The sequence below is a fragment of the Orcinus orca genome, chromosome 2, assembly GCF_937001465.1.
Source record: "Orcinus orca chromosome 2, mOrcOrc1.1, whole genome shotgun sequence".
Lineage (NCBI taxonomy): Eukaryota > Metazoa > Chordata > Mammalia > Artiodactyla > Delphinidae > Orcinus > Orcinus orca.
In genome coordinates this window covers 127,883,480-127,896,854 of record NC_064560.1, presented here as the reverse complement: position 1 = coordinate 127,896,854, position 13,375 = coordinate 127,883,480, and the positions used below count along the sequence as shown (strand labels likewise).

General features: G+C 52.2%; 1 protein-coding gene across 1 annotated transcript; it reads left to right on the top strand.

Annotated features, from left to right (window-relative positions):
- The first annotated feature begins 11,192 nt into the window (after positions 1-11,192).
- Positions 11,193-12,915, top strand: NRL (neural retina leucine zipper). The gene is made up of 2 exons (XM_004283210.1): positions 11,193-11,573; positions 12,508-12,915. Exons 1-2 carry the CDS (start codon positions 11,193-11,195, stop codon positions 12,913-12,915), a joined length of 789 nt encoding a protein of 262 aa, XP_004283258.1.
- Positions 12,916-13,375: the final 460 nt, after the last annotated feature.

The window sequence follows — 13,375 nt, the reverse complement described above, 5'->3', positions numbered from 1 at the left end:
AGGTCAGCCCAGCCATAGCCCCACCTCCTGCATCTTAGCCCCCAAACCCTTGTCTCCCATTGGAGGATTGGGTCCTCTCCTCGGCTGCCTCCTCCCCGAGGCCCCGCCCCACCGCTACGCCTCGCCCCCTGCTCATGATGTAACTTTGAGGACTCTTGCTCCCGGGAGACAGCGACTGGGAGACGTTGGGTGACAAACAAGCTAAGAACAAGGAGAGAGGCCAGGGGCAGGAGCCCACGGGGCGCTGGAAGTCTAGAAGCCGGGGGCTGGGCATTGCCTTTCCCCTTCTTCCCGGGGCTTGGGTACTCTGAGCCCAGGCTCTTCTGTTGTCCAGGGCCCTAATGCCATGGTTCCCTCAGTCCCCAACTCCCAAATCCCTGTTTCTTCTCCCTGTGATGAGGGCTCTTTTCTGCCTTACCATGAAGTGGTGATGTCTCTCCACCCCAGAATCTCTTCTTTGGACCTCTGGCCTGGTCATTCTCTCCACATTCCCCTGGAGAATGCATCTGCCCCACCCAACCACCACCACAAAGTCCTCTGGTAACTTCTCAAGTTATGTCTCCAGCCAGACATCTCTCTTCAGCTTGAGACCACGGGTATCACCCCAAAGGCCAGAGCACCTCAAACTCAATGTGGCTATGGCAAGCATTGGCACAGCATCCACTCCCCCTTTCTGGTAATAGCACCCCAATGTTCCTTTGGGGAACCACCTCCTCAGTCTGTGTGGTCTTGTGGGTCTCCTACCGGTGGGCTCTCAGCTTGGCCAATTTGTGTGTCTGTCACTCTGGCCACAGCCAGTGGAAATGTTCAGGAATGGGAATGAGGTCTCTTTCTGGGGCTTTTTCTGTCGACTTTCAACATGAGATCTCCTTCTGCTGGGGTTGCTGGGCTGGTAGAACCTAAGCCTGATGCTGCTGGGTGTCAGCTTGGCCCTGCAAAGCAGGGACCTGCCTGAGATGGAAACCAGGCTAGAGGAAGCAGGCTGAGGGATGGAGAGTGACAGATTCCTAATTCCGGGTATAGGAGTCAATAAATTTCTTCTCTTGCTCAAGCTAATTTCAAGTGGACTTCTGCTATTTGCAACAGAAGCAGCCCTAATTCTCAGATTTCTCAGAGTTCTGTACTGGAACATAATGGGACAAAAGAGCTGGCCTCCAGCCTTGGGCTTGCCGCTGACCCTCATCTCTTCCACCCAGGCTCCATCCTGGACTCAACCTCATGTGTATGTATTTGGGACTCTTCCCTCCAGTCCCTACATCCAAACTCTGTTCATACCCACTCCACTGCAAACAGCTCCTCTTTGGTCACTCTCTGGGCTTCAAGATGTGCACACTGGTGGCATCATGGCCAAGCTATTGAAGGTCATCATCTCTTCTGTGATCCTGCACCTGCTTTCATGGTTCCCTATCTCAGCAAATGGCACCACTATCTAGCCAGTTGCCCTAGAGGAACCTGAATCAGTCTAGACTATTCCTTTCTTATCGTCCAGTCAGACAGCAGGAACTTTGGATTTGTATTTCACAATTAGCTCTCAAGTCTGTGTCTGTTCCGCCTGGCCACTGCCTTAGTTCAGGGTTTATCTCTCACTTGGCTTCAAACAATAGCTCCCAAGCACCTTGGCATCCCACCTCTCCAAATGCCACCCCCTCTCCCTCCCACCAAGTTATTCTCCAAACTGCGCATAAGTTCACTTTGGAAAATTAAGAGAGAGGAATATTTATTGCCTGGACGCCAGGTGCCAGGCTCTGAGCCAGTAGCTTTACATGCATAATCTCATTCAGTTTCACAATAGCCCTGTTTTACCGATGTGGACACTGAGGCTTAGAGGTTAAGTCATTTCTTCAAAGTCACACAGCTGATCAGCAGGAGAAATGGAATCTGAATCCAAGTCTTTCTGACTCTAACTACCAAGTCCCCCCCCTACCCCGCCGCACTGCAATCCTATACTGTCTCCTTGATTTGTCCTTAAGGAAAAAATGAGATCATATCACTCTTAGGCTTAAAATTCCTTCAAGGCTTCCTACTACATGGCAACTGATGTCCTTCATAATCTGGTTCCCATTTATCCAATGGTATCACCCCCACCTCCCTACTTGCTGCCTTCTGTCCTATATACCAAACTCTGCAGTTCCCAGAGCACTTCTGTGAACCTTTCTGCCCTTCCGATTTAAATTAAACATCACCTTCTGTGTGAAGGTCAATGTGCCCCTTAGAATTAACATCTGTCTCATCTATGTTGGTTCAATACTGTGTACATACCTATATTTTTGAATCAATCACACTTTATTGTAGTAGTTTTTGTATCTCCGTAATCCTCACTGGAGTGTTAGCTACTTAAAAAAGGACCCAAATTTCATTTTATTTTTAAAATATTTATTTATTTAATTTTGGCTGCATCGGGTCTTAGTTGCGGCATGTGGGCTCTTTGTTGTGGTGAGCAGGCTTCTCTTTAGTTGTGGCACACAGGCTCTAGAGCGTGTGGGCTCTGTAGTTGCAGCACGCAGGCTCACTAGTTGTGGCACAAGGACTTAGTTGCCCCACGGCACGTGGGATCTTAGTTCCCCGATCGACCTGGGATCGAATCCACATCCCCTGCATTGGAAGGCAGATTCTTAACCACTGGACCACCAGGGAAGTTCCAAAAGGACCCAAATTTTAGTCTTCTTTTTATTCTAGCTCCTGGAAGAATCTGGCCCATAATAATTAGGCACTTAATCAACACTGGTGGAGTGAAAGAATGAATTAATCCCACATTTCTAATCTCCCCCCATTCTTCCTTAACTTTAGGCAGACTGAACAAGGGGCTCCCTTGAGGGTTTCCTTATCCGATTCCCCTTATGTGCCTCACAGTTTTGCTCGGTTCTCTAGCCGTCCTCCTAGCCTGGTCCACCAGCTGGCCTAGTGTCTGCGGCCACCACCAGGGGGCAGGGTGTGACCAGCCTTGCCTTGGTCTGCGTTTTCTGATCCCCAGGGCCCTCTGGATCAGCCCTTGGATGTCTCACAGACCCGCTGCAATGGGTGCTGGGGAGTGTGGCCCAGATCCCCCCCTTCAGGATCACGGCATTCATTGAAACTGAGCGGGACCCCGTGGAGCCCTCCCAGGTACAAATCCTTTTCGTGTCCCCGGTTTCTTAGTTGTAGGAAAAAGGCTTCAGCCTCATAGACCTTCCCCAAAGGGCAGATTCAAACAGTTACTAATCAGGGAGGGGAGGTAAGGCAGATACAGAGGAGGAACAGTCAAAAAACAATAGTGTAGCGATCGAGCAGGGCCCTGGTTCCTCCTCAAGGGATATCCATAACAATATCTTTGAGCTCTTCTGCAGGAACTAACGCCCCCACCCAGGTGGAGAATGGTAACTTCATGCTGAGCACAAGATCCTTGGAACCCTGCCCTGTTATCTCACCACCAACCAGTCAGAAGAAAAGTCACATACCCTGCAGCTCCCACCCCAGATTTTGCCTATAAAAACTCCCAGAAAACCACTGGGAAGTTTGGGGTTTTTGAGCACAAGCCACACTTTCTCCTTGATTGGCCCTGCAATAAACCTCTCTCTACTCCAAACTCCAACGTTTCAGTTTGTTTGGCCTCACTGTGTGTTGTTGGGCACGCGAACTTGTGTTCGGTAACAGGGGCAGAGTGTGACCAGTTTTGCCTTAGTTTGCATTTTGTCCTCCCCAGGGCCTTCTGGGCTCAGCCATTGGACGTCTCACAGACCCCCTGCAGTGGGTGCTGTGGTGTGCAGCCCAGATGCCCCCTTCAGGATCGTGTCCAGCAGCTGAGTGTTGGCTGCTGATGGTGCAAAGCTGAGCACTTCCCTGAGCACCACCTGTGGCTGAAGGGAGCTGTCTTGCCAAATGCCCCCTTTCCTGGGGCAGCTGGTATCCAACGACTGGTTGATGCAGGGCTCCAAAGTCCTGGCCCCCTTGCCTAAATTTGGGACACTCTGAAGGTCCAGCCCAGCTCCAGAGCTCCTAGGGGGTCAACTGAAGCCTCTGTTTCAGCTGTAATGCTTTTCAACTCTTCCCGCTGCCCAGTCCCACTTCTCTCACTGACTTGGAAAATCCTCCCAACAAATCACCTGTACACAAGTTTCCATCTCGGAGAGTTTTTTGTTTTTGGGGTTTTATTCCAGCTTAAGATATCCCCCCAACTCGACTTGGATAACTGCATTAATCCCCTAATCTGACTCTGATTCCATTTTGGCCATCCTCCACCCTAGATCCAAAGTGATCTTTTCAGACACAACCTGATCATTCCACATCCCTGCCGAAAATCCTTTAGTAGCTTCTCATTGCCCTTCGAGTAGAGCCCCCACATCCTAAACTTGGCCTGCGTGATCTGGCCCCACCCTCAGCTACTGCCATTCTTCCCACTTTCCCTGGTATCTGCTTTCTGGTTACACTGGGTTTTTTTCAGTTTCATGAATGTGTCTACCTCTTCCCTGCCCAGAGCCTTTGCGTACATTATTCCTGTGGCTTGGAATCTCCATCTTCTCCACACCACCAGGCACGGTCCCTTCTTACTCCCCTGACCAGTCTCAGTTTAATGTGACTTCTTAGGCGAGCTCTCCCTGCAATGCTACCCTCTCCCCTGCCCCCACGTTAGATTAGGTTCTCATGAAATAAAGTCTCATAGCCCCCTGCCCTTCTCCTGCATAGCACCCATCTCGTTATGTTAGGGGAACCACTGACCGAAACTGCCCACCCTGGCCAGGCACCACACTAACCCATTTGCATGAGCTGTTTTATGACAGGAGGTCCTGGTAAGGAACATGGAACAAACAAACCATCACCAACCAGAAGAATCTGGGAAAGGTGAAAAGGTGATGCCAGTCCATATGTCCTACCAACCTCCCAGAATCCTCCTAGCTGGAATCCATCTTGGCTGAGTGATGCGTGCACCACCAGGAAGGACCCTGAGTCAGAATGATTGGCCAGAGACAGCCCAGGAACTAATCCCATCACCATAAAACTCGAGACTGCGAGCCACGTGGCAGAGCGGTCCTCCTGGGTGCCCTTACCCTCCTGTTCTCCACCCAGGTGCCCCTTCCCAGTAAAGTCTCTTGCTTTGTCAGCATGTGTGTCTCCTTGGACAATTCATTTCCAAGTGTTAGACAAGAGCCCATTCTTGGGCCCTGGAAGGGGTCCCTCTTCCTGCAACAGTTATAATGGGCTTTTTTAAAAAAAATATAGATTTTATTTATTTATTTATTTATTGGCTACGTTGGGTCTTCGTTGCTGCACACGGGCTTTCTCTAGTTGCGGGGAGTGGGGGCTACTGTTATTTGTGGTGTGAGGGCTTCTCATTGAGGTGGCTTCTCTTGTTGCAGAGCACAGGCTCTAGGCACGCAGGCTCAGTAGTTGTGGCGCACGGGCTTAGTTGCTCCAAGGCATGTGGGATCTTCCTGGACCAGGGCTCGAACCCATGTCCCCTGCATTGACAAATGGATTCTTTACCACTGCGCCACCAGGGAAGCTCTAATGGTTCATTTTTATGCAGGCCCATCCCTAGCATATGTAGGGCCTGGGGCAAGAGTACAGATAGAGGCTCACAAACCTTGTGTTTAAATATTTTAAATGTATGACTCAAGCTAACAAACTATTAAATAAAATATATTCTATCCTTCTACCTTGACAAATATACACACAGTGGTCTGGAATTTGGTTCAAATTTGGATTTTGTTTGGAATCCTCAAGATTCCACAGCAGAATGTGGTGGTGTGGAGAGAAGCAGCTTTCAGCCACTGGTCTTCAGGCCCACTTCTTTTCCCACCTCTGACACCATATTCTACTTCTACACCTCATGTGCATGCCCATGGACCTCCTGTCTATACATCCCAATTCTGTACACAGCCTCCGGCAAACAGCCACCCCTTGGCCACCCACTGGGTCTAGAAATGTGTGTACAAGTAGTGTGATCTACCCTCGGGAGGGCAAACCCAGGAAAGAGGTCCATGTGGGCCCTAGAAGTGGGCTTGGGGATCTTTGGACAAGGAATTCCTAAGTATCTGGAGTGTGGTCCAGAAGGGGTTTGGGGTGTGGGCAGGGGATGCCTGGACCTCTCACTCCAAGGGACACAGCCAGAAGAGGGCCAGAGTGGAGCCTTTCAAAGCGCAGGGCCTAGGGCACGGGCCACTCCTGCCTGGGCCTAAGGGCAATAAATTGACTTTTCTCTGGTTCATCAGTCTATAAGCTCCATGAAGACAGGGCTGGTGTCAGTCTGATTTACTGAGGTGTCCCTAATGCCCAGCACAGTGTCTGGTGTGTAGTAGGTGTTTAATCAATATTTGTCCAATGAATGAATGTATGAGGTAGACCAGGAAGAGGTTTGAGGATTTGGATCCATTACTGAAGATCTGGATTCCATAAGCCAGAACTAGAAATGAGAACGGGTGGTATGGGGCTGCAAAAATGGGGGTGCAGACAAAGGAGAATGGAATCCTGGATTACTGAATCTGTCTCCCGTCCTCTCCTTCCTCTTTGTTTTCTACCTCACTTCTCCAGGCCCTTTACCTGCCTGGCCCTCTCTCCCCATGATCCAGCATCCTTCTGTCCATATCCTTTGACCTTTTTGTCCTTTGTCCATTGCTCTTTCTCTATGGCCTGACCATCTATCTGTCTGTTCTTCTGTATTTGGTTTTAGTTCTCGGTCCCCAATCTTCTTTTTATTTTTAAATTTATTTAATTTATTTAATTTTATTTTTGGCTGCGTTGGGTCTTCATTGCTGTACGCGGGCTTTGCCTGGTTGCGACGAGTGGGGGCTACTTTTCGTTGTGGTGCGCTGGCTTCTCATTGCAGTGGCTTCTCTTATTGCAGAGCACAGTCTAGGTGCATGGGCTTCAGTAGTTGTGGCACGCGGGCTCAGTAGTTGTGGCTCATGGGCTCCAGAGTGCAGGCTCAGTAGTGGTGGCGCATGGGCTTAGTTGCTCTGCAGCATGTGGGATCTTCTGGGCCAGGGCTCGAACCCATGTCCCCTGTATTGGCAGGCAGATTCTTAACCGCTGCGCCACCAGGGAAGCCCTTGGTCCCCAATCTTACTTTCCTCTCTCCCTTCTTCTACCACTTTTGCTCTTCTAGTCACTTGTTCCCATCACCTCTTACTCCCTCTTGATCCCCTTCCAGAAGCTTTCTTCTCTCTTTTAGTTCTCCATGGGCCTTTGCCCATCTCTTCCATGTGCCTATGTCCCTCTGTCTCCCCCAATCCAGATTCCTGGGGAGCCCCTGACTAGTTCTGCCCTCTCTCCCAGGTCTACACCTACAGCCTCCTTAGCTAAGTCTTCTTGCCTCCCTTCCTCTGGTTTGTCCTTCACAGAGTCCACCTGGTTTCAACTTTTTCATCCCCATTTCTCTGTCCCCAAATGTCCTTGAGCCAGTCAGTCTCAGCCTGCGTCCCCCCCTGCCAGGAAAACCCATGAACCACTTCCTGGGTCCTCACTGACCAACGTGCTTCTCCTCTCTGTGTCCTTGGTCCTTTCCCCGGGTCCAGCCCTCACCCCTCAGACTCCTTTCCCTGGTCAGTGGTGCCTGGTCTGAGCCCCGAGTGGCTCAACTCGCCTGAGCTTGTTTAGTCTGACTCCTTCAGCCCATTAGCAGCTTAGCCCTCCCACCTCTCCTCTGAGCGCTCCAGTAAACAAGAGGATCAGCGCAGACCTGACAGCTGCTGGGGGGCCAGTGTCTGGCTAGACCAGACCAGGCCTGCAAAAGGGGCTGCAGTCAACACTTGCTATCCTTCTTCACCGGGGAAATTCTGAGGTCTCTTTCCTGGGTATTTACCTTAGAACCACATTCCGTGCGCATGTGTTGGGCTCTGGTCTCCATGGTCCCCATTCCCATTTTGTGGCCTTGTTCCTAGGCCTTGGGCTTTTCAATTCTTCTGCAAAAACAGCACTAGATTCAGGCAATCACACCGAGAAGCCTTTCCACTTGAATGATGACAATGGTCTCTGCTCTATAAAATGGAGGCCAAGTGCGGGAAGAGAGATGTCCTCTGACGTTGGTCTTCTTATATGTGTGTAGAGAGCATGGTAGGAGAGACCAAACACACACATACACACACACCAAAGGAATCTGAGTTGACTATAGGCACTCTGTAGATCAGGGGTTCTCAAACTTCAGTGTTCATCAAAATTACCTGGAGAGCTTATTAAAACACAGATTTCTTTTGGTCCCATCCCCAGAGTGTCTGATTCAGTAAGTTTGAGGTGAGGCTAGAGAATTGCATTTCTAGCAAGTTCCCAGGTGGTGCTGCTGGTCTGGGGACCCCGGGCTGAGAACCACTGTCTTAGATCATCTGAATCTACCAGCTCTTTACCTAACATCTAAGGCTGGGACCAGGTTAATTTTTATCATTGATCCTTGGGGCTGATGGACACCCAGGTCTCTCTCTGGGTTGGGAAAGAGGACCTGTTAACCCCAGGGGAGTGTTTGGATGTCCTTAGAATGTAGGAAATAGCTTTTAACTCCTGGAGTTCTATTCTAGTACAGACCCTATTTAAACAGCTTCAGACAGGTTTAAACATCTCCTTGGCTAATTCCTAGTATCTCTGTTCCAACTTCTACTTGGGGATGATAGCTCTAAGAAGTGTTAGGGGATTAGGCTGAAAATGTAGGTCACCCCCCAGCCATCTGGGAACCAGGAGGAGTGAGAGAGGAAGAAAGAGGGACGGAGACACACACAAGGAAAAGGTGAGGGGAAGCAGAGGGCAAATGAGGACAGTTACAAAAGTGTCTCTGATGGATTGGTGGTGATTGGATTTCAGTGTCCCGAGGTGTCCTGGAAGGAAGGAAAAGGGTTCCTCATTCCCCCTTCTGCTCCTGAACCCAATCTGGCCTGCCTGTCCTGGGGCTGGGTCCTCAGGAATTAGAGAGGCTGAGACTAGGATGGGCAAGTCCTGGAGGATTGTTTATCTTTCTGATGGCATAACTGTGAGGGGCATGAGGCCAGATAAGGTGGGAATGAGGCAGGGAGCAGAAATGTGAACGTTCCTGAAAACAGGAAACAGACCCAACAGGCCAGGTGAGAGTGGGCTTAGGAGAGCTTATACTCCCCTAAAACACGCACAGGATGCTGCGGAGCCTTGGAGGGTAAAGGTGCTGGAAGCTTGTCTGGCCCTCTTTTCCAGTCCCGGGCTTTCAGTCACCAAGGGCTGAGGGTTGTGTCCTCATGAGGGTGCCGGCAGGGGCCAATGTGGCACTCTGTACTGGGGAACTGAGAACGGTGAGTCAGACCATCAGTGAGGCGCTTTGTTGGGGAAGACGCCCCCTTGCCTTCCTTGAGAACAGGCAGACTTGTCCTCTCCTCTCATTTCCTGCAACCCCTCAGGCCAATGAGATATGCAAATGATCCCCTTACCTCATTGGTTGGAGGCCTGAGAACCATGGATGACCTCAGAGAGCTGGCCCTTTAAGAGTACCCAGTGGGCTGTGTGCCCACAGCCCCTTGTTCTGATCACAGAGGCACCAGGCCCTGCTCAATGGGGCCTCCAGTCTCTGGGGAAGTTGTGCCTGCCTGGCTTTGACACTGAACAATCATCTCTGCCATCCCTAAAGTGAGTATGTCTGAGGCCTACTTGGGTGCCAGGCCTCTCACCTAGAGCCCCCTCCTCTGACACCTGCTGTCTGCTTTCTGTTGTTTGTTTTCAGGAATCTTCACACTTCTGTCCCCTGCTCTACTCCCACCCTGACTGGCTTTATGTCCCTCACTGCTATCACATCAGAAAGATAAACAGCCCTCCTCACTTAGCTTTTCATCCAATTCTTTCTGGACACCTCTCTCTATGTCTCACCTTCTCCTCCCTGCCAAAGATCAATTCCTTCAATTTGTGTTTTTGTTCCCCTCCCCTCTGCCTTCTCAAGGGTGAGGGGCTCAATAGATAGGGCAACACCTGGGACAGGAAGAGAGAGAGGACCTGTCCTTCCTGCCACCTCTCTGGGCAGAGCCTGGAGGCCTGAGATGTGGTTGGAGAGTGGGTTACCTAGGTTTGGACATCGAGATGGAGCCAGACTCTAAGCCCTGGGGACGAGCACTCTCTGCCTTGTCCCTCCTGGGGCTGTTGGAACTGGGAGTTGGGCTCAAGCTTGGGACTTCCAGGCTGGGAAGATTCTCCAAGGTCACCTAGCCAGAGGTGACTCAGGTGGGCACATGCTCCGTGGTTGATAACAGGGAGGAGGGTTCCTGGGTGACATAAGTTTGGGACACTGTTGAAGTTGAACAGATGGTTTACCGAAGGACTGCTCAGATTACTATGCTGCGGTGCTCTGTGAACCTGCAAGAGGCTCACAGGGATGGGAGACAGCATTTCTAAGAATGATTTGCACATGGACCCCTTCTTGGATATGTCTCAGACTTCATGTTTCCCAGAACACTCTCTGAGAAATGTTAAAGTCTAACTACCTTCCTTGAACAGAAGGGGAAACGAGAGGGTCAGAAGGGGAAGGTGACCTGCTCAAGTTCATACAACATCGCAGGTCCTGGATGGAAGGAGGAAAACCAGTCTTGGTTGGTTTCCCTTGGAGAGATTAGACTTGGGGAAAGATGGTCACCACTCTGTCCTGATCTTTCTAGAACTGATTCTTGAAAAGTCTCTTGCTTCTAGAAAAGGGATTCATTGATTAATCCATAGAATGAATGTGCATTGAGGGTCTACTATGTGCAAGGCATTGGTCTGGGTGTTCTGAGAGAGAGAGAGAGATTACAGCATGTTATCCATCTATTTTAAAATCCACAGCATGTGTGCCTTTCCATTGCCCTAAAATATACACATACTCTGTCACAGTTAATTAAGCAACATTTTTTAATTGCTTGGAAATGAAATGATGCCTCTTGAGATGACAGAGACGCTCAGCATGTCCCAGCACTAGAGTTGGGAGTGCTGCCACAGTCTTCTTGTTTTTCGTAGATCCCAGAGGCACCAGTGGGCCAGAGGCTCTGCTATCCTCTTCTTCACTCAGGCTTTAAGCTGCTTTCCCCCTGGTCAGGAGCCCCTGCCACCTAATAAGTTGTCCCTCAGCCCGGAGGTGACTGTGCAGGGAGCAGGCTGCGCCATCACCCCAGCTTTCCAGAACTCTGTCCCCAGGGCACCTGGGCTTTGGGGGAAGCGGATTTTGGTCAAGGAGGCTGGCAGGCAGCCTCCAGGTGCTCCAAACCTGTCCCCCTTTTTTGCAGGTGTACCCCTCCTAATCCAGCCCCAGAATGGCACTGCCTCCCAGTCCCCTGGCCATGGAATATGTCAATGACTTTGACTTAATGAAGTTTGAGGTAAAGCGGGAACCCTTGGAGGGGAGATCTGGCCCCCCGACAGCCTCACTGGGCTCCACACCCTACAGCTCAGTGCCTCCATCACCCACCTTCAGTGAGCCGGGCACTGTGGGGGCCACTGAGGGCACCCGGCCAGGCCTGGAGGAGCTGTACTGGCTGGCCACCCTGCAACAGCAGTTGGGGGCTGGGGAGGTGCTGGGTCTGAGTCCTGAGGAGGCCGTGGAGCTGCTGCAGGGTCAGGGCCCAGTCCCTGTTGAAGGGCCCCACACCTACTACCCAGGGAGCCCAGAGGAGACCGGAGCCCAGCATGCCCAGGTGAGTGATCAGCGAGCTGGTCCGGGGGGTGGGTAGGGTGAGGGAGGAGGCCAGCCCAGAGAGGAAGGAGAGTCCCCGGAGAGGGTTACCTATTGGGAAAGGGGTAGAGGACAGGAGAAGGGAAGAAGGACTTTTAAAAGATATCAGATAGAGAAAACTGTTTTCTGGCCCTTCTTTTTTTCTTTTTTCCAAATAGAGAGAAATGAGTAGGCTGAATCAGGAGGAAGAGGGAGAAGACAAGGTTAGAAGAGGATCGACCAAAAGGGGAGAGCTGAGAATTAAAGGGCATCAGGAATGGTTGATTAAGGGAGGTATATAGATACTCAGTCTGGGGAACCACGGAAAGGGTGCGTGGAATGGAGCAGAGCTGAGACTGTAGGAACCGGAGTGAAGTTGGCCTTTTCAAGACTTCGTGCTGCCCCAGCCCCCAACCTTCTCAGGAAGGATTGGGACTCATCCTATTAATTATAGACACAGACAGGGGTGTTGAGGGCATTAAGATGTAATCCAAATCCTTTGAGGGTCACAGGGTTGCAGCCTTCAGGACAGGGGAGCGAGGTGTGTTGGAGGGGAAGGGTCTGTCCGGCCCGAGCCCACGGGACACACGTGGGCCAGGAGCCGGATGCTCATGACCCCTCTAGGTCAATGTGGGGTTCAGGGGCGCGACTGGCTCGCCCGACGGTGGGTGGGACACGCAGGGACCACCCAAAGGGGTCGGGGACCCGTGGCGGGGGTGCGGGGCAGGGGAGGGCGTGTTGGCACCTGGAACGGGATCTAGACTGCGGGACAGATTCAGGGGAAGGCGCACATTCAGGTAAAGGTGGGAGCCGGGGGCGGAGCATTCCCGAGGGCGGGGCCGGGTGGGCGGGGCCACCCGAGCTTGGAGCAGGGCGGGAGCCGGCGCTGACTCGGGCTCTGCCCGTTCCCTCTGCAGCTGGCCGAGCGGTTTTCGGACGCGGCGCTGGTGTCGATGTCTGTGCGGGAGCTAAACCGGCAGCTGCGGGGCTGCGGGCGCGACGAGGCGCTGCGGCTGAAGCAGAGGCGCCGCACGCTGAAGAACCGCGGGTACGCGCAGGCCTGTCGCTCCAAGCGGCTACAACAGCGGCGCGGGCTGGAGGCCGAGCGCGCCCGCCTGGCCGCCCAGCTGGACGCGCTGCGGGCCGAGGTGGCCCGCCTGGCCAGGGAGCGCGACCTCTACAAGGCTCGCTGTGACCGGCTGGCCCCGAGCGGCCCAGGGCCGGAGGCCACGCCCCCTTCTTCCTCTGAGCCACTGGCCGCGGAGTGGTGGAGTCGGTGGGCGGGCGGCGCGCACCACCCGGGAGGCGGCTGTACCATTCACTAGATGGTTACTGAGCGCCTTCTGGTGCCAGACACTCCTTTGGATGACCACACAAATATCCCCAAACTTCCTGGACCCTCAAGGCATGCTCTGAGGTTAGATGCCGGTCATTTTCTGGAAGAGAGGTCCCCTTCCCTCACGCAGGACGTGCACAGAAACCCTTCACCTTCTGCTCCACTCTACAGGACCAGGTCACTGAAGTCTGCAGGAGTCAGTGCCAGGCACTTGGGGGGGGGGCGGGGCGCAAGGAGGTGTGGATGATGCACAGTGAATGGGAGGTGAGGGAATGGTGCAGCTCCCGGCTCAGCTTAGATTTTAATTCAAGGTTTTCAACCTGTAGTGCACTAAGGTGGTAATTAGCAATGAGGCTATGTTTTCATTCCAAGGCTTGTAACCTCCCCATTTGAGGACTACTGCATTTTCAAGATCTCAATTCCCAATATCAAGACAGACCAGGAACTCT